Source organism: Onychostruthus taczanowskii, unplaced genomic scaffold, assembly GCF_017590055.1.
Source record: "Onychostruthus taczanowskii isolate IOZ18803 unplaced genomic scaffold, ASM1759005v1 scaffold110, whole genome shotgun sequence".
NCBI lineage: Eukaryota > Metazoa > Chordata > Aves > Passeriformes > Passeridae > Onychostruthus > Onychostruthus taczanowskii.
This window is the reverse complement of record NW_024497630.1, coordinates 1,112,877-1,131,019: the sequence shown is the minus strand read 5'-3', so window position 1 is coordinate 1,131,019 and position 18,143 is coordinate 1,112,877. Positions and strand designations below refer to the sequence as shown.

The 18,143-nt window shown below is 63.1% G+C and overlaps 3 protein-coding genes across 4 annotated transcripts; 1 reads left to right on the top strand and 2 right to left on the bottom strand.

Annotated features, from left to right (window-relative positions):
• Window positions 1-1,784: 1,784 nt before the first annotated feature.
• On the bottom strand, window positions 1,785-9,521 carry LOC121345664 (mucosa-associated lymphoid tissue lymphoma translocation protein 1-like). Its single transcript, XM_041422791.1, is given in 18 exon segments — window positions 1,785-2,840; window positions 2,934-3,068; window positions 3,158-3,315; window positions 3,575-3,721; window positions 3,790-3,917; window positions 4,331-4,405; window positions 4,695-4,872; window positions 5,020-5,223; window positions 5,601-5,636; window positions 5,731-5,778; window positions 5,924-6,020; window positions 6,131-6,223; window positions 6,225-6,309; window positions 6,639-6,790; window positions 6,900-7,030; window positions 7,522-7,688; window positions 7,934-8,075; window positions 8,761-9,521. Coding segments are annotated over 17 exon segments (2,226 nt in total). The 5' UTR covers window positions 8,071-8,075; window positions 8,761-9,521; the 3' UTR covers window positions 1,785-2,585.
• A 303-nt stretch (window positions 9,522-9,824) lies between these two features.
• On the bottom strand, window positions 9,825-10,935 carry MRPL54 (mitochondrial ribosomal protein L54). Of its 2 annotated transcripts, none has more exons than XM_041423433.1 (3): window positions 10,836-10,935; window positions 10,345-10,501; window positions 9,825-10,100 (listed from the first exon to the last, which is right to left on the bottom strand). In XM_041423433.1, exons 1-3 carry the CDS (start codon window positions 10,909-10,911, stop codon window positions 9,941-9,943), a joined length of 393 nt encoding a protein of 130 aa, XP_041279367.1. In that variant the 5' UTR covers window positions 10,912-10,935; the 3' UTR covers window positions 9,825-9,940. The 2 variants fall into 2 exon arrangements, with proteins under 2 accessions (XP_041279367.1, XP_041279376.1); XM_041423442.1 differs by having other exon boundaries at window positions 9,825-10,073.
• A 39-nt stretch (window positions 10,936-10,974) lies between these two features.
• On the top strand, window positions 10,975-17,933 carry APBA3 (amyloid beta precursor protein binding family A member 3). The gene is made up of 10 exons (XM_041423422.1): window positions 10,975-12,113; window positions 12,550-12,589; window positions 12,985-13,130; window positions 13,271-13,357; window positions 13,887-14,045; window positions 14,389-14,568; window positions 14,771-14,983; window positions 15,931-16,050; window positions 16,768-16,908; window positions 17,003-17,933. Exons 1-10 carry the CDS (start codon window positions 11,055-11,057, stop codon window positions 17,072-17,074), a joined length of 2,217 nt encoding a protein of 738 aa, XP_041279356.1. The 5' UTR covers window positions 10,975-11,054; the 3' UTR covers window positions 17,075-17,933.
• The last annotated feature ends 210 nt before the right edge of the window (window positions 17,934-18,143 follow it).

The window sequence follows — 18,143 nt, the reverse complement described above, 5'->3', positions numbered from 1 at the left end:
GTTTTAGCTGTGCTGGGGCACGCTGCTGGTCATGCCAGGAGATGCGCCGAGATCACGGGTGTATTGTGAGTAAAGAGAAAAGCTGGATGGCTGCTGCATGCTGGAGTCGGGCGCTGCGGGGCCGCGGTCGTGCCGTGCTCTCCTTAGCACGGCGTGGCTGCCAAGCCTCTGCCAGAAAGGAGCTTTCTGTGGGGGCACGGGAGTGCCATCCCTGTGCACCCTCCTGCCCTGCTCCCGTGGGATGCTGCTTGCAGGGCTGGGCCAGGTCCAGGCACAGGTGACCTGGGACTGGCTTGTGCTGCTCCGTGGCCTCAACAGCTTGTCACAGGTCCCCTGCTCGACTGCCCTGTGGGGGCTGTGCCCACTGCCCCCTGCCCTAATGCTCCCAGAGGAGCCAGTGGCAGAGGGCTGCTGGAATGGTGCTGGGGGGAGGATGGGTAGCAGTGGGACCCCTGAGACCTCTGGTGAGAGCAGGCAGCTGGCTGTGAGCCCTGGGCTCACCACAGCAGGGTTCTTGGGGCACACCATACCTGGCTTACTCCTTGCCGGTGTTCCTTGCCAGGTGGGAGCCGGGGAGTGGTGACAAGCTGCTGTGTCCTCAAGAGTCTCCAGAGTGGCTCTGCAGCTCTGTCCCATTTGCCCACTCACTGGAGCTTGGGGTACAGCCCGTGGCATCAGCACCCTCACCGATGGCAAAGCCAGCATGACTCCAGCACATGGCTGAGCCCACAGTGGCTTTGAGGTGCTTAAGCACAGCCGGGACAGCAAGACAGGGGGGCTTATCCCTGGGTGAGTGGGTGCCCCGGGTCCCTGGGATGCCCTGAAGTGTCCTAGGTTCCTGGGGTGCCCTAGTTCCTGGAGGACCCAAACGAGGGACAACCCAGTTCCCACCAAAGGTTTTCTCCAGAAAATCTTCCCGCTCCAGACCTGACAAGAGCCCCAGCCGGGGCTGTGCCGGGGCAGCCCCATCCCCACCGCGTCCCCCCGGCGCAGACCCCGCTCAGTGTCTGCAGTCCCCCCCAGCCCGGGGTCTCACCCCGATCCAAACCCCCCGGGGCCGGACTCTGACGTCTCCAGAGCCCCGGTGTCGGGCGGGTCTGGCAGGGAAGCCAGGCGAGGCACTGACCCCGGCGAGACCCTTCTCCTTGTGCCCCGTCCCCCGGCTGCTGCTGCTCGTCTGTTTCGTTAGCGACAATTAAACCTTTAACAACCCATTAAACGCATAATCGATGCTCCCCGGCTCCCCGGCCCAGCTAATGGGGTGAAGCGCCCCGGCCGAGGCGAGCTCCGGCCGGCAGATAATGAAGCAACGGCTGCGGAAGTAATGGGGTTTGATCCGGGGGACGGGACGCGCTCAATGGGGGCTGCGCTTTTCACATGACATAATTGCCGAGGCTGGCGCCAGCCCGGGGCACCCCTCGGCCTCCCGAGCGCCAACAAAGGCAGGCTGGCGCTGGGAGCGGCAGCGCCGCACCCCCGGCTCGTTTGATCGGAGCCTAATTGGGGCGAGGGTGCTCCCCAGGCCGGCCCCGCAACCCCCGAGAGCGCGGAGGGGCCCCGGCAGGAGGGTGCGCCGCCCCGGCTCCTTGGGCTGGGGGCTGTGTGAGTCATGGAACGTGCGAGCTGTTTTCCTTGGGGTGGCACGGGGAATGTCGGGGTACCCGCACTTGGTACCCCCCTTCCCTCCTGTGGGTGCGCCCGGTGCTGCGCTGCACCTCCTGCAGGAACGGGCAAGATTTCTGAGCCAAAAATGCCATTTAAACGCAGGGAGGGCGGAAAAGCACTGAGCCGCCTGGCCGGACCACTTTATTGGTGCTTTCCCCGGTGGATACCCAGCATGTGGGAGTTTGTGTGGGAAAAACTCAAGCAAAAATACTTTTTTTTTTCACCCTTAGATTCCAATCCTGTCCTGAAATCGCTCACTGCCCAGATGGGGCCGGTTCTTGTGGCTGGACTGTGAGGAGTGGGAGCTGCTGGGAGCGCTGGGGGTACCAGGGGGTGCTCCCACTCCCTCGTGGCCGAGCAGGAGCCCACTCGCTCCCATCCCTGTAATCTCCTCCCGCGGGATTTGCCCCCTAAGCTGCTTATTTCTCTCTATTTCTCCCAGGCCTGAACGAACCTAGCCCTGCCCCGGCATGACGCCTCAAGCCCGCTGAGCCGTGGTCTCTGGCACTCTGCCCCTGGCACTGCCTGGTGGTGGCCGGGCATGTGAGGCTGGCACTGCCCAGGCATGTGGGGCTAGCACTGCTCAGGGATGGGGGGGTGGCCAAGCCAGAGATGTGGGGCTGGCACTGCCCAGGGATGTGGGGCTGGCACTGCTCAGGGATGGGGGGGTGGCAGTGCCATGCCCAGGGACATGGGACTGGCACTGCCCAGGGATGTGGGGGTGGCCAAGCCAGGGATGTACGTCTGGGGCCCACAGTCCCAGTCGTGCTGTGCTGTGAGACCTGCCCCCCTTGGCAGAAGCCAGGATGGAGGGCAGCCTCCGTGCACATCACCTGCACCCCTTCCATCCCCTGGCCCCCCAGCAGGACAGGGATGGCACCGGGGGACTGCAGTGATGCGGGTGGGGCCTCACTGTCCCTCTACAGGGTGTGGGAGCTGGGGCCCTCGGGGCTCAGGTTCTCCTCGGGAGTGTTGACCCATGAGCTCTCCCCTACCCCCCAGCTCCCAGGGGCAGAGGGGCAGAGGGGGCTGTGGGCTGGTGAGGGGGCGGCTGCCCACTGCAGGTTGAGCTTGGCGATGAGCGGCCGCCCCACGTTCACCTGCTGCCGCTCCTCCACGAACTCATCCATGCCCTGGTAGCGGTACTGCAGGCACACAGTGAAGGCCAGCTCCTGCTGCAGGGACACCAGCACCATGGGCTCCTGCCCTGGCACGGCCATGGTCACGCTGTGCCCCCAACACCGGCCCCCACTCGCCATGGCTCTTACCCGCAGCTTCTGCAAGCCACAGATCCGGCTGTAGAGGCAGCAGGAGGTGCAGCCGAGGCTCCAGATGGGCGCCAGCGGGCTGCCCAGCTCCTCTGGGCTCTCCTTGTTGGTGCACTTGAGGTCCACATCCAGCTCCTGCCATGACGGCATCCACGTGAAGACCACCACAGCTTCCCCCCGTTCCCCAGTGTTGCCCCGGTGGGGGCTTCAGCAGCTGCTCCCACCTCGGGAATATCAGTGAGCCGGGCCTCACACTTGGTGATGTCCTTGGGGGCAGCCACCACACGCGTGTAGATGATCATAATGTTGGAGAACTCGGCAGCGAAGCCCAGCTGCACGGTGACACCGCAGTCAAAGCGGAGGTGCCGGCTCTCCGGCAGGACTGGGGAGGGGACAGGGAGCACAGGGCTGGGACCTGCAGGGGCTCAGGGCTGGAGCTGTACCCACAGGTGAGGTGGCCTCTGGGTCACCCCAGAGCAGGGCTGCCAACACATTGTTCCTGTCTCCAGGCTGGTGGCTCTGTGCTGGTAGTTTCTCCTCCAGGTGGGAGGAACCCAGCAGATGTTGTTCACAGCCTCTCTCTGCTCTTGGGGCTGTCCCCCCTCTAGATGCCAGCTTGGCACAGGGTGGCCATGACTCACCGTGAGCCTTGGCCCACTGCAGGTTCCTGGCAGAGGACTCATCCTGGCCCGGGGGGCGGATGGGGTCTGTCAGAGCCCGTCTCTCTGACAGGTTGCTGCGGAGCTCCAGTGCCTGCCGGCCTCGCGTGATCTCCAGAGTGCCCATGTCTGCAGGGGCACAGGGGGTTGGCAGGGGCCACCAGGGAGGTCATTGTTCCCCACTGCTCCTCACTCACCCTCAGCCACCTTGTCTAGCAGCACCGTGATCTTCTCATCCTCCAGCAGCCAGCGCTTGAGGAAGGTGACGAAGATGCCATTGGAGAGCTCACCCTGGCTCAGCTCATAGGCTTCGGCATCTGCACACCTGCGGGGCACAGGGCAGTGGCTGGATCTGTCATGGGGTCTGGCACTCGCTGGGAATTGGCCCCCAACAGGATGACAGCCCTAAAGAAGCCAGAGCTGGGTGCCCAGCACTCTTCCTGTTCCTATCTGTGCTGGGGACAGGCGAGAACATGGCCAGATCCTGGATGCTTAAAGCATCACCAGCCCAAACCCCTGTGTTCTGGAGAAGTCTTGCAGCCTCATGGCAGCAGGTGCTGCCCAAAGCCAAGCAGTGCCATGGGCACCTCCCTGCCCTGTGAGGGACTGGGGGCTGCCTCTTGCCTAACCCCTCCAGCATCAAAGGTGGAGGGATGCAGCCGTGGGGGTCAGAGCCCCTGAGCTAGGCAGGGAGACAGCCCCACTGCCTGTGCCAGAGGATGGTGGGAGGAAACCCACGTGGCATAGCCAAAGACGATGTTGGCCGTGACCTCCAGCGCCCCAACCTGTGGGATGATGTCATCATTGAGGTTCCTGCAAGAGAAGAGAAGCTGGACAGAGTGAGAACCTGTCCCCCCCCAAAACCCATCCCAAAGCGCACCGGACCTTGAAGGCTGCTCTGTGCCCCACTGCCCACCCATTGCAGTGTTTGCTAGCTCACAGGGGCAGTGAAGTCTTGGGGCATTTAGACAAAGACAGTGGGTTTAGATGGGACCCTGGGGGTGCCCCGCTACCCGCCCCCAGTAGCCACCACCAACAAGTCCCTGTGCTGGCTCTCTCTGAGCGGCAGCTTGTCCCCAGGTGGGTGGCAGGGCCGGGTCACCTCTTGCGGCACATGTCAAGCAGGAAGATGTTGAGGCCGGTGCGGCGCTGCTGCATCTCCTGCAGCACCCGCTGCACGCACAGGCAGTGCTCTGACGTGTAGGCGCTGGGCGCGTCGATGGGCACCATGAAGCTGTTGCCAAAATTTTCATAGCCATGCCCGGCATAGTAGAGCAAACCTGCTGGGGGAACAGAGGGCAGGTGATAAGGTGACATCCCCTGACCTGCCAGCATCTGCTTCTTGCCTGGCTGCACCCAAGACTCCACCAGCATAAAACCACCCAGCTCCCCCTGGGCTGCAGCCACCCTGGCAGGTCCTGTCGCACCGTAGACGCCCTTGTCAAGGAGGAGGAGGAACTCATCGACAGCCATCTGCATCTCAGCCTTGCGCAGGTTCAGCAGCGACACCACCTTGAAGTCGAGCTGGCAGAGGAGGGCACCCAGGGCGTGAACATCCACGATGGGCGCCTGCAGCTGCTTGTGGTGCAGGTAGTGCATGTTGCCAATCAGCAGCGCCACTTTGTCCGTGGCTGCAAGGACGGGAGAGGGAGGTGTTGTTACAGAGTGGGACACCTGCTCTCCATGCTGCCCACAGCCCACAGAGGTGACACCCAGCTCTGGCCAGCATCATGGTCCCTGGGTACCAAAGTACCCTATGGCTTCCCTGCCTCACTGATCCCTGAACCCTCAGGTTATGGGTAAGGGTTAGGGTTGGGGCTCTGGGTTGAGGGTTAAGGTGCTGATCTGCTCTCCTAATTTGAGTTGGGGCTGGGCTGCTGTTTCACTCTTCCATTATGCTGCACCCAAAGCATTCCTGGCCAAGTAAAGCCTTATGAGGTGACAATGGTGACACTGGTGACAGTCAAAGCCCCCCAGGGCCACCAGCCCCTCGTGGGCAGGCTCTTACCATACAGCTGTCCAGGGCTGCCATGCTCCAGGAAGCCTGGGAAGAGAGAAATGCTGTGCCATGGTCCTCCAATGCCAGGGGAGCACAGCAGGCAGAGCAGCATAGACCTGGACACTCTGCTCTCACCTACCTCCATCCCCATCCTGCCAGGAGCCTCCAGAGGTGAAGAGCCGTGGTCCTGTGGCAGAGGGGATGTCAGGGACCCTATGTGTGACATCACCTCCCAGCATGGGCTGCAGTCCCCCCAAGACTGTGCAGCCATGAGGGCTTTACTGGGAAGAGAGCAGGTGGGGGGGTCACAGAGGTTTGTCTGAGGCCCTCACCAATCTCCACGTCCACCTCCTGGCTCCACACTTCATGGAAGAGGTTGAACACGTGGCAGGAGTAGCTGCCCCGCTCAGCCGTTGTCACCAGCTTCACCTGCCAGCAGGGCAGGGCAGGAGGCTGGGGCCGTGTGCCAGACCACGCTGCACTGTGGCACACTGTGCCATGCCATACCATGCTGTGCCATGCCAGAGGTCCCAGCATACCTGGAACTGGGGTGCCTGTGCCCCTTCCACGGGGCGCCGGTTCCTGAACCACTGGTACTGGGGTGGGGGGTTGCCAATGGCTCTGCACTCCAGCACCAGCGTGTCCCCCTCGGCCAGGCGGCACGGCCGTGGCTGCCGCAGGATCTGCAGCCCTGCCATGCTCGGGCAGTAGCCACTGGCTGGGGAAGGGACAGGGTGGCAAATTAGACACCCAGCCATGGCAGCGCTCTGCAGCGCTGCTCCAGGCCCCAGGTTCTGCAGCCACAGGCCCTGGCACCCATGGATGGCATGAGGCAGCAGGTATGAGGAGGGCATGTGACTCTTCTGTGGGCACCATCACCCCAGCAAGCCCAGAGACCTTCACAGCTGAAGGTCTGCCTTACATGGCAAATGATACCGCTCAGGATCCATCCCTGTCCTGATGGGGCAAGAGGTGCCCTGCAGGAGATGCCCCAATCAGGCAAGTGGTGCCCCATAGCTGCCAGCCCAGGGACAGAGATCTCAAGACCAACCTGAGCTGGGGCTGCTGCTCTTCTCCACCTGCACATGAGCCCACCTGGAGAAGGTGAAGGTAGCCCCACAGTTCACCCGGCAGATGTACCACTGGCCCATGGGAGTGGCTGTGTTGATCACCAGCTCTGGGGATGTGGCTCCAGGCACCTACAAGAGAGGAGGAGGCCAAGGAGTAATGTGCTCCCTCACCCATGCGGGTCCCTCACCACAGCCAGGATGTGGAGGCCCTGATCAGTGTGACACATTGGGACCTCACCTCCTGCCTCCCACAGAACCACTGGTACGTGAGCCCTGGCGGGCCAGTCGCACAGCAGGTCAGGGACACCTGTGTCCCCTCCGCCATCACCTGCGACTCAGGCTGCACCGTGATGCGAATCACATCCTGGACTGCAGGAGAGGAGAGACCAGTCTGGGCTGGCTGAGTCTCACACCACCCCATACCATCCAGTCCCATCCTATCCTGCCTCACCCCCCCAGCTTCTCCTCTCCCAGCCCTGCCCATCCTATCACATCCCACATCTCTGTCCTGTCCCAACTATCTCATCCCACCTTGTCCCATTGGTATATTCAGTGCTATCCCATCTACACATCTCATCTTGTTTCAGTCTATGCCATCCCACTCTGCTCTATCTTACCCTATCCCATCCCACCCTACCCCATGCTGTCCAAATCTGACCTCTCCCATCCAATCAGACCACATCCCATCCTATCTCATCCTGTTGCACCCATTCCACCTCACCCAGCCTGCCCAGCACCTCGCTACCAGAGCAAGACCCCCAGCAGGAATTGCTGTTCTTCACCCCCGTGCCCATTTCCTCTTGCTGAGCCCCTGCCCCCGGCGCTCCCCTCCAGCCCGCGGCTCTGCTGCCCGTCCGTACCGGCGGCGCTGAGGACCCGGCAGGCCTGTTCGTGCCCCATGCGCTCCAGGCAGCCCAGCAGGTACCTGAGGGTGCAGTCGCGCTCGGCCAGGAGCTGCAGCAGGCACTGTGTGGGGCTGCCGCGGGGCTCCAGCACCTTCAGCGAGCACATCTCCAGCTCCTCCACGCTGCAAGCGCCCGCAGCAGTCAGAGCCACAGCCAGAGCCAGAGCCAGAGACTCCCCCCTCGGGGTGGATGGGAGCCCTGCCACAGCCAGAGCCAGAACCAGAGCCAGAGCCAGAGACCCCCCCCTCGGGGCGGATGGGAGCCCGGGGGGGAACTGACCCCTGCGCCCCTCGCTCAGCCCGCGGCAGAGCTGTGCCCGTGGTAACCGGGTCGGGGACAGTCCCCAGCAGGGCTCCCCCAGCCCTACCTGCACCTGAAGCGTTTCTCGGCCCCGGCCAGCTCGGCCAGCTTGCGCCAGCCCCGGCCGGCGTTGTCCAGTAGCTCACACAGCCGGGCCACCACTTCCTCGCCCAGCGAGCCGATGGGCATGCTCCAGTCCCCCATCGCTCCTGGGGACCCCGAGGGACGAGCTGTCAGTGGGTGAAGGGGTGACAGGCCCCCGTGCCCCACCGGAGCCCTCTGGGCACGGGGTGACTCAGAGGGGAGAACAATGAGATCCCTGGTGGCAGGAGCCTGAGGAGGTGCTGGGACCACTGCTGGATCTGGCCACCAGAAGCCAGCCAGGAATGACACACATTGCCACTCTGCAAGCTGGGTGGCACAGGGGACTCCACTCACCCCCCAGCCTTGGGCAAGGAGCCAGGGTACTTTAGCCTGGCCCCAGGAAAGGGACCTTCCTGGAATGGGATCCACAGAACTAGAAGGATGGGATAGCAACCATCACCTCCCTGTCCTCTCAGGTGAAACAAAGAATGGGGCCCCAGCACCCCTCTCCTTCTAGCAGAGGCCCCAGTGGGGCAGCAGCAGCCCCCTTGCTGTCACCAGGCATCTGCATGGTGGCTCTGGAGCCACCATGAGGAGCCTACAGGGGGGTCAGCATAGGGTACACGGGGGTCTTGGGACTGTGACCCAGCTCAGCTTGCCCTGAATCCTGGGAGAGGTTTCAGTGTGACATGAACCACCTGGACAGGGGCAGCTCCCTCCTCCTCCCCTCAGGTCCCTTCCCAATAACCCACCCCAGAAGGGCCCTTGTCCCCAGGACTGAGCTGCCCAGAGCAGCTGGGTGACACTCACCCAAGCAGGGGGCTCCAAGAGAGGACAGGGACCCAGGTGCTCCGTCTGCTCACCTGCTGCTGGATTTGGGAATCTGGACACACTGGGGTGGTGAGGGGAGGGCGAGCTGCAGGCCCAGCAGCGATGGGCACTCACCGTGGGGTGAGCCCCATCAGCTCCGAGGCTGTGCACTGAGCCCCACACAGAGGAAATGAGGGTTCAGCCCAAAATCTCCCCCAAGATCGCCCCCGCGCTGCAGCACAGCACTTCTGCTTCCCTCCCTCTTCCTTCCTGTTGTGCAGCACGTGGGCGCAGAGCTGCCACCCACAGCCCCGGGGGAGCTGGGCACACCCTGTCACAGGGCACATGGCACCGGGGCCACCGCCAGGCCAGGCAGAGGCTGCCTCACTGCAGGAACCCACAGGTGCCTCTTCTGCCCAGAGCACAAAAGGATCTGCAGGGCAGTGAGTCCAAGGTGGAGGTGAGCTGAGGTGACTGTGGCACCTCTCAGCCAGGTGTGCCCAACACACAGGAGAACCAAGGCCAGGGGAAGCTGCTGGGCTTTGCCAAGCTGAAGCTGCCCAAGGAGAAGCAGAGACAGAGCAGTGAGGCCCCTGTTGCTGTGGGGAAGTTCCTGCCTTCATTGTCCAGCCCAGCCAAGCCCTGACATCCCAGCACCACTTCTGCTGCTGGAGGAGGAAAGGAGAGCATGGTGTTGGGGTGGCACTGCAACAGGCCACCATGTCCCCTCCCTCAACTTGCCTGCTGTCCTACAGCACTGCCAAAGCCTGGCCCCCATCCTTCCAGCCCCAGGGAGCACAGGCTGCTCAGGCCCCGAGATCCAGCGGCCAGGGACACAGTGACACGGGTGGGTCATTCCCCACCCCACATCCCCACGGAGCCCTCAGCCCCAGCCGTGGTGATGGAGCAGGACCCGTGTGCAGTGTGGGCTCAGAGCTATGACCCAAAACCTGAGCTTCTGTACTAACAAACACACTGAGACCTTGTGGCCTGTGTTGCCTCAGCCCTTGGCACGAGCTTGCAAAGGGTCTGGGGTTGTCACACATATGCCTTTGTAACACCTATCAGCCTCACTCAGAGATTTATTTCTTATTTACAGCAAGGAGAAGAGACCAAAAGCCAGGGCAGGTCCCAGTGCCCCTTGTGGTGGCACATGGGGAAGCCCCAAGCTCAGCAGCACCTACAGCTTCTTGCCCTTCTTCAACTTGTTGCGCTGCCATGTGTTGTACTTCCGCAGGCGCCTCCAATACTCAAGCGAGTTGGGGTCGAGCTCCTCCAGCTTCTTGGGGGGCCCGAGGTGGATCTTAAAGAGCCTGGGGGTGAATGCAGAGGATGTGAGGCTGCAGGAAGGAGGACAAAGGGACAAGCACGGGACGGAGCAATGGACATGAGTGACCAGGATGTGCAGATCCCTCACCCCACATCCACAGTGCACCCACTCCAGTCTCCTGACCCTGGGGAAGGTGTCTGGGCTGCTGAGGGGCAGTCTGCCTCCTCGCAGAACACTTCCCTGTCCCTCTTACACAGCTCTGTGCCCCTGGGATGGTACCTCTGGGGCACAGAGAGGAGTGGGGCAGCACGCACCAGTCGGGGTACTCGGACTCGGGCTTCAGGGCCACCTCCGGACCCTCCTTGAAGTAGTTGACCCCCATGGCGTGGGTGGCGAGCATGGTGGGGTCGGTGCACACCTCCGGCCCCTTCAACGCCTCCTTCGGCACACCCTTGCCTTTGGACTTGGCGGCTGTGGGAAAAAGGGCAGAGTGAGGGCAGAGTGAGGGCAGGGGATGTGCCAGGGGTGAAGGATGCAGGCAGAAGGGACGAGGACTCGAGGGCAAGGGCATCGCGGGGCGCTAACAGGGACCGGGACCGGGTGAGAGTGGAGGGCACGAGGAATGGAGCTGGGCCGGCGGCACCACGGGGAAGGGCCCTGGAACCAGAACACGGGGCCCGGAGCGCGGGCAGGGCAGGGCCGGTACCAGGGGGAGAAGCGCGCGACAGGGGCACGGGGGGACGCACGGGGACGGGGAGCGAGGCCGAGGAGGGAGGGTGCGGGCCGGTGCCCGTGCGGGCCTCACCCGGTTTCTTGGCGTAGCCGCGGGCCGGGGCGCGGAGCACAGCTCCCGCCGCCCGCAGCAGCCCCCGGGCGGCCATGGGCGCGGGGCACGGCGGGACCGGGGCGGGGCCGCACCTGCGCACGGCGAACGGAAACGGCGGCGGGACCGTCCCGTCCCGGCCGGAGGCGCCGGTAGTGACCGAGTCGGCCCGGCCCGGGTCCCTCCCGGGCCGCCGGCCCCATGGAGACCGGCACCACCATGGACTTCCAGGCGGACGCGCTCTCTGCCCCCGGTGGCGGCAGCGATGAGAGCGCGGAGCCGCGGGCCATGGACACGGAGGACGGACCGGACGCCCCTGAGCGCTGTGGGGGCGGCGGGCGGCCGGAGGAGCCCTCCCGTACCGCCCCGCAGCCCGACAGCGGCTCCGGGCCGGAGGGGCCGGGGCCCGCCGCAGCCCCGGAGCTCGCGGGAGGCGCGGGAGGACGGACCGAGCTGTGCCGGGGCTCGGGAAGGGCGATGGAAGCGGAGGCGGTGCCCGAGGTGCCGCAGGGCTCTGCCCGCTGGCAGCCCGGCGCCGGGAGCGCCCCTCGAGGCACGGGGCGCCCCCGGACCCCCAGCAGCGCCGACCCCGCGGGCATGGAGCTGGATGAGAGCCCCGAGCCCCGCCCCGCACCGAGGGCCGAGTGGACCGAGGATGTGGAGGACGAGCCCTCGGAGATCCAAGGGCTGCTGGCTCAGCTTGAGACCCTCGACCCCAACCTCCGTGACTGCCCGTCCGCCCCAGAGCAGGGCTCGCCATCCTCCTCGGGCGCTGGTGCCCGGCGGGGCCGCGGGCAGTGCCCGGGCAGGTGCGGGCCGTGCCCGCTGCACGTGGCCACGGGCCGGGGCCTGGCGACGCGTCCCTGCTGCCCGCGGCACTCCGCCTGCGACCGGCCCTGCCACGGGCTGCTCTTCGCCGAGGCTGACCGGGAGGACTTGCTGAGCCTCCTGTGCTACGAGGGGGGGCTGCCCGAGGCTGGTGCCGAGACCCCCTTGGCCCACTCCGATGTCCTGGCTGGGACCAACCTGGAGATGCTGCAGGTGCAGGAGGAACCAGCCACTGTGGAGAAGCCTGAAGGGCTGGGAAGGCCAGAGAGCTCAGAGGAGGAACCTTCTGGCAGCTGGTGTTACGGAGAGGGGCTTTGCGAGGACGATTCTGCCTGCGAGGGTGCTCGGGAAGGTTCCCCGGAGCCGGCGTGGGCAGCCCTGCCTTCCGGTCTGGTGCCCGGGATGGAGCAGCCACCTCAGGGCGCTGTGACCGTGAGTGCACTGTGCCTGCAGCAGGAGCCAGGACATTCCCCTTGGCTCTGATCCCTCCTGGGGTCTGGGATGGGGGCAAAGGAGAGCCGGGGATGACTTTGCTCAGGTCTTCCAGGGCCTTGCGCTGCAAGATTGCCCAGACATGACCCTCGGTACCAGCTTTGGCCCTGGATGCATGCTTGTATGGCTGGCTGACTCACGTGTGCTCTGGGACAGAGGCTGGTGGGTCCCGACAGCCCCTCTGGTCCTGGGATCCTGTGCCATCTTCCCCTCCAGCCCCAGGACCCTGTTCCTCCCTGTCCAACCCTGGGACCCTATGCCATTCCCCCCATCCCCAGGGACACTCTGCCCTTGCTGTTCCACTGCTCCAGGGCCAGGCAGGCTGAATCCCTGAGGTCCCAGCCACAGCCTCACTTGCTCTCTCATTGCTTTGCAGAACAGGGAATCCCCATCATCCTGCCCAGCCTTCAAAGAGGGTGAGTTCTTGAGCAGCAAGAGCATCCAGGAGTCCTGTCCCACCTGCTCTGACCCTGAATGGGCATAGTCCAGGGTCCTCGATGGGGAGGGAACAGCAGCTCTGCACCCATCCAGAGTGGGTGCGCCAGGTCCACATGGCTTGTTTGAGCCTTTGCTGAGGAAATGGAGGTGTGTCAGGGATCAGGGAGGAGATATACTTGGGGAAAAGGGATGCCATGTGTTCCCAAGGGAAGGGGGAAGCATCCCTGGTCCCCAGTGATGCCAGGTGCCCATGTACCAAGCACTGAGCTGCTTCATTGTGTGTAGGAATGCAGCTAATAAGGCAGCAGGAGTTGGTACCCCCAGTTTCAGAGGTGGGGGAGCAGCCTCTGCTCAGTCCCTCCCAACGCCTCAGTTCCAGGCCCTTGTGACCCAGAGGACTTGCTGGATGGTGTGATTTTTGGGGCCAAGTACCTGGGCTCCACGCAGCTGGCCTCAGAGAGGAATCCCCCGACCAGCGTCCGCATGGCACAGGCCCAGGAGGCCGTGGACAGGATCAAGGTGCAGGAGGGATGGTGGGGCATGGCTGCCCCGAGCCTACCCCCCTGTGGGTGTGGGGCAGCGCTCAGGATCTGCCTGAGGGCACTTGGCTGTGGGGCTGGGTCCCAGCAGGGTCCTGTGACCTCTCCATCGTTCTGCAGGCACCCGAGGGGGAGTCCCAGCCCATGACAGAGGTGGATCTGTTTGTCTCCACACAGAGGATCAAGGTGCTCACTGCTGACACTCAGGTGAGCAGGAGCAGCAGTAACCACGTGGCTCTGGCTGCTTCAACATTCCTGTTTGGTCTCAGGATCTCAGCTTTGCTTCCACACCAGCAGGGTCTTGCCCAGTGATGGCCTATGGATGAGGACACATGTCTGGGAGGGGACATGTCACTTCATAGCCATCCTGTTCATGTCCTTGCCTCTCTGTGTGGCTGCACAAGGCTTCCCATGTGACCTTCACCCTTTGGAGCCTGGGGAATCCAGGCTTGAAATCTGGAGAGCTCTTTGCCTCAAGATTAGTTTCTGCATTATAGCAAGAGGGAAGAGCTGTCCTGTCCCCTGGCGACACCCAGGGACACAAATGAGTCCTTGATGAAGGACCTGTTTGTACCTTTTGGCACAGACATGGTTTCTGCCCAGCGTGTGCTGGGCAGCTGTGTCACATCCCAGCACTGTAGCCAAACCCTTCTTGCTTGCAGTGCCAGCAGGCTTGTGGTACCCATGTGGTCTGACGGCCCCGAGAGGGCTGAACTCTGCCTTTTCCCCCTGCCAGGAGGCCATGATGGACCACTCCCTCCAGACCATCTCCTACATTGCCGACATTGGCTCCCTCGTGGTGCTCATGGCGCGCCGGAAGCTGCCGCGGCGCTCGGAGGTGGCGGAGGAGAAGCGGCTCTACAAGATGATCTGCCACGTCTTCCACTCGCCTGATGTGAGGCAGCACACAGGTCCCTGGTGTGGGCGGGTGGCTCTGGGGACCCGAGTCCCATCCTGGTGTAATAACTGGGTGTTCTGGGCCTGGGCTGCAGCAGAGTCCCCTCCCTCCCCACTAGGGAGGGGCAGAAGCCCAGCCTGAGCATCTCTGTGCCACGCAGAGCCCCAGTGAGCAAAGTGGAGGGGGGGGTTGGCTGCACACGGGCCCCATTCTGGCAGGGAAGGAGCCAGGACACCCTGGAGCTCCGGAGGACGATTCCTGTGCTGGGCACTGCAGGGTGCTGGGAGCTGTTGGCTCCAGCCCTGAGCCACAGGCAGGAACAGCCCTTGTGGTTCTCCAGGCCCAGGTCATCGCCCAGGCCATCGGGCAGGCGTTCGGTGTGGCCTACCAGCGCTTTCTGGAGGCCAACAGCATCGACCCCAGCCAGCTGAGCCCGCGCCAGTACGGCCGTGCCCTGGAGGACCAGGAGCAGTACAACACAGAGCTGACCCACTTCTCCCGGCAGGAGAACTGCAAGGACGTAAGAGCTGCTCCGAGGGGTGGGGACAATGTGGGGAACCCACTGGCACCTGTCATGCACTCTGTGGCTCCCTGTGCAGCTGAGCTGTTCCCTCCAAGACCAGACCCCATCCCAGGCAGCTGTGAGTGCAGCTGTGGGCTGGGGCACGTGCTCTACGGCTCTGGTGGAAGTTGTGAGCATCACCCACCTGCTCTCCCCCCAGGTGTGCATCCGGAAGCAGAAGGGGGAGATCTTGGGCATCGCCATTGTGGAGTCGGGCTGGGGCTCCATCCTGCCCACCGTGGTCATCGCCAACCTGATGCACGGGGGCCCCGCGGAGCGGTCGGGCGAGCTGAGCATCGGGGACCGCCTCATGTCGGTCAACGGGACCAGCCTGGTGGGGCTGCCCCTGGGCACCTGCCAGAGCATCATCCGGGTGAGCCGGGGCAGGGTGACCTCCTGCCTCACCCCAAGGGAGAGATGGGACCTGGCCTGAGTGATCTGGGAGTGTCTGTGACACCAGGATTCCCTTGGGGCCCCCAGCTTTGGAGACAGGTGTGCAGAGGTCATACCTGTCCTGCAGGCTGTGGCAGTTCCTGCTCAGAGTGCTTGGAGGAAGGCAGGGACAAAGCTGGGTAGTGTATTTCCTGTGGCTCCGCCTGAAAGGGAGGGTGGAGGAGGAGGCTGGCACCTGTCCTGAAGAGAACCTGTTGCATCATCTACCTCTCAGTGTCATGGGAAGGAGCTGGAAGCAAGGACAGCATAGCCTCAGGGTCAGGGATGTCTTGGGCTGGGTTTGTAAGTTCTTGTCCCTGGATTTCTATTTGCAGTATCCCTTTGTGTGCCTCAGTTTCCCCATTGAAAACAAGGCTAATCCTCAGCCCTCACATGAGCAATGCAGGTGTTGGACGGTGGGGTGCTGCTGCCTATTACCTGTTCCCAACAAACCTCTCCTGTAGGAAAGTGGGTTGGGTTAACATTTAGGCAACACAGTCAAATCCACACACAACACTCACCACAGCTGGCTCAGCAAGGGAGGCTAGAAAGGCTCCTTTTTGCAAGGTTTTATTTCAGTGAAGTATATCACATGTGGCTGAAAGGAACCTGGCAAGAGAGAGAGCAACCACGTGGCGCAGGCAGCTTAAGAAGGGGAAGGGGTGGGGAGCAGAGCTAAGGGCAGGGCAAAGGGGATTGGTCTCCAGGAGAGGGGGGCAGCCACCAAGGTACCAAGCCAGTGAGGGGACAGGGAAAGGGGAAACCAGGGGAAGTTGCAAACCAGAAGTCCATGTGGGAGTTTGTCTTTTCGCCCAGGAGGACTGCATCGCCCCTCAACCAGTCTGAATAGCTCTCCAAAATCTGACCTTGCGCCATCCCACCTTCCAGGAGCTGAAACACCAGACCGAGGTGACACTGAACATTGTGCACTGTCCCCCTGTCACCACGGCTGTCATCCGACGCCCCGACTCCAAGTACCAGCTGGGCTTCTGTGTTGAGAATGGTGTGGTGAGTGCCCGTGGGATGGGAGCTGGGCCAGGGTCTGCTGAGGGACAGGCAGAGCCAGCTGTGTCCAGGGACCAGCACCCAGCTCCCACACTGCATGTGCCTGCCCAGCCGAGGGGTCACAGGGCTCTGCTGTGTGCAGCTAAAAAGCTCCTCACAGTCTTTCTGCAGCACTGGTGGTTGTATCCCTCTTCCTGGTGCTCTGTAGCTGTTTGCTTTCAGGGTGGTGGCTTCTTCCTGGCTTTTTGGGCATGACCTCAGTGACAGTTGTTCCTGTCCCCTGTGCCCGAGCTACTCCCTGCCCTGGGCTCACCTGTGGCTGTGTTGGGAAGGCAGAGAGGGGCATTCCTGGGCTCAGTGGGAGCTGGTGGGTGAGTGGCACGGCCACCTTGCACACCAACTGGTGCTTCCCCTAGGACTGGAGCTGTGGGTCTCTCCTGTTGCTCAATCTCTGCAGCCCCAGCCTGAGGAGAGCAGATGGGTTCAGTGAGTCAGCCAAGGGACAAAATCCTGGGGGCTGCCCTGGCCCCAGCTCAGCACATCACTCTGGTGGCAGCAATGCACAGGAACATCCCTGCCCTCACTGCCCAGGGGCTGGAGGAGTTGTGCCCCCCAGGCAGAGCTCTGGCCAAGAGCCTGCGGGGCTGTGAGGGTTTGGAGCAGTGGCGACAGGGCTGCGCTGTGGGCACAGCCCTGTTCTCACAGCACTTCCCCTCCCAGATCTGCAGCCTGATGCGCGGGGGCATCGCGGAGCGGGGTGGCATCCGCGTGGGGCACCGCATCATCGAGATCAACGGGCAGAGCGTGGTGGCCACGCCACACGAGAAGATCATCCAGATCCTCACCGAGGCGGTCAGCGAGGTGAGCTGAGCCCCCACGGAGCCGCTGGGCTCAGAGCTGTGCACAGCACCCTCCAGCCCGGGCTGGGCTCTCTAATCTGTGCCTCTCTGCCTAGGTGCACATCAAGACCATGCCAGCCTCCACGTACCGTCTGCTGACAGGGCAGGAGCAGCCCCTCTTCCTCTGAGTCACCGTGCCTGGGGCAGGCAGGAGCGAGCCCGGGGCTGCAGGGGCAGGACTGGCTCTGCCTTCGGCCCCAGCCCTGCAGCAGAGCCCTCAGCAGGGCCTAAGACTGCACCTCTTTTGTTTTACTCAGGACACAGTGGGGCACTGGGGGCTGATACCCAGTGCATGAGCAGCATCAAGGCCTGTGGTGCCACGCTTTGGGCACCTCTCCCACTCCAATTACCTCTCCTCACCTCACAGTGCCTGCACAGTGCCTGTCCTGCTGCTGCACAGGGTCCCTCACCTTGGCCTTGTGCTAGTGGGAGGAGAGAGGGCCCTATGTGAAAGTTCTCCCCATCTAGTCATTGACTATTGTACTTTTACACTCACCAACAGTGCCTTTCTCAAGGTGGGGATGGTGCTGGAAGCACAGCTCAACTCCAGAGCTCAGCTAGCACAGCCCCAGAGTAGCACTGACCCCACACAGCCATGTGTGGGTGCACACTGGCACCCCTGAGGGATACCCAGCAACTCCCAGACTTGGCCTTAAGGGCAGAAGCACTCTTGGCACCTCCTCTACTCCCATGGCTTGGCCAGAGGCCTGTTGGGATGCAAACTCTCCGTTAGACACATTGCACCAAGCTGGGAACCGGCCTCAGCTTTTCCCTGGTGCTGCCTTTTATTGCTCTGCATGAACAGCCCAGCCCAGTGCCACAGCCCTTGGAGCAGCAGAAGGGAACATGGCATTGCCCAGCCCCACAGCCCAGGAGTTTGGGGCTGTGAGCCTTTTTGTGAACAGCTCTAGGCTCCCAGGGCCGCAGCAGTGCTGACCTGGCTGTTCCTGTGTGCTTGGTTGCTCTAAAAATAAAAATTTTGGGAAATATGGGAGGCTGCATTTGAGGAGCTGTAGGGGGACTGCAGCAGAGGAGGCTCAGCTCTGGGCAGCACATCCCAGGCCTGCAGTGGTGCCAGGCCCCAAGTCCCCCTGCGATGCCTCATTGTACACAGGGCCACTGGCCAGGGAGGTGCCTGGGTCCCAGCAGGGACCACCTTGCTGCACAGTGTCCCCTGTATGCTGCCACCCAGCACCC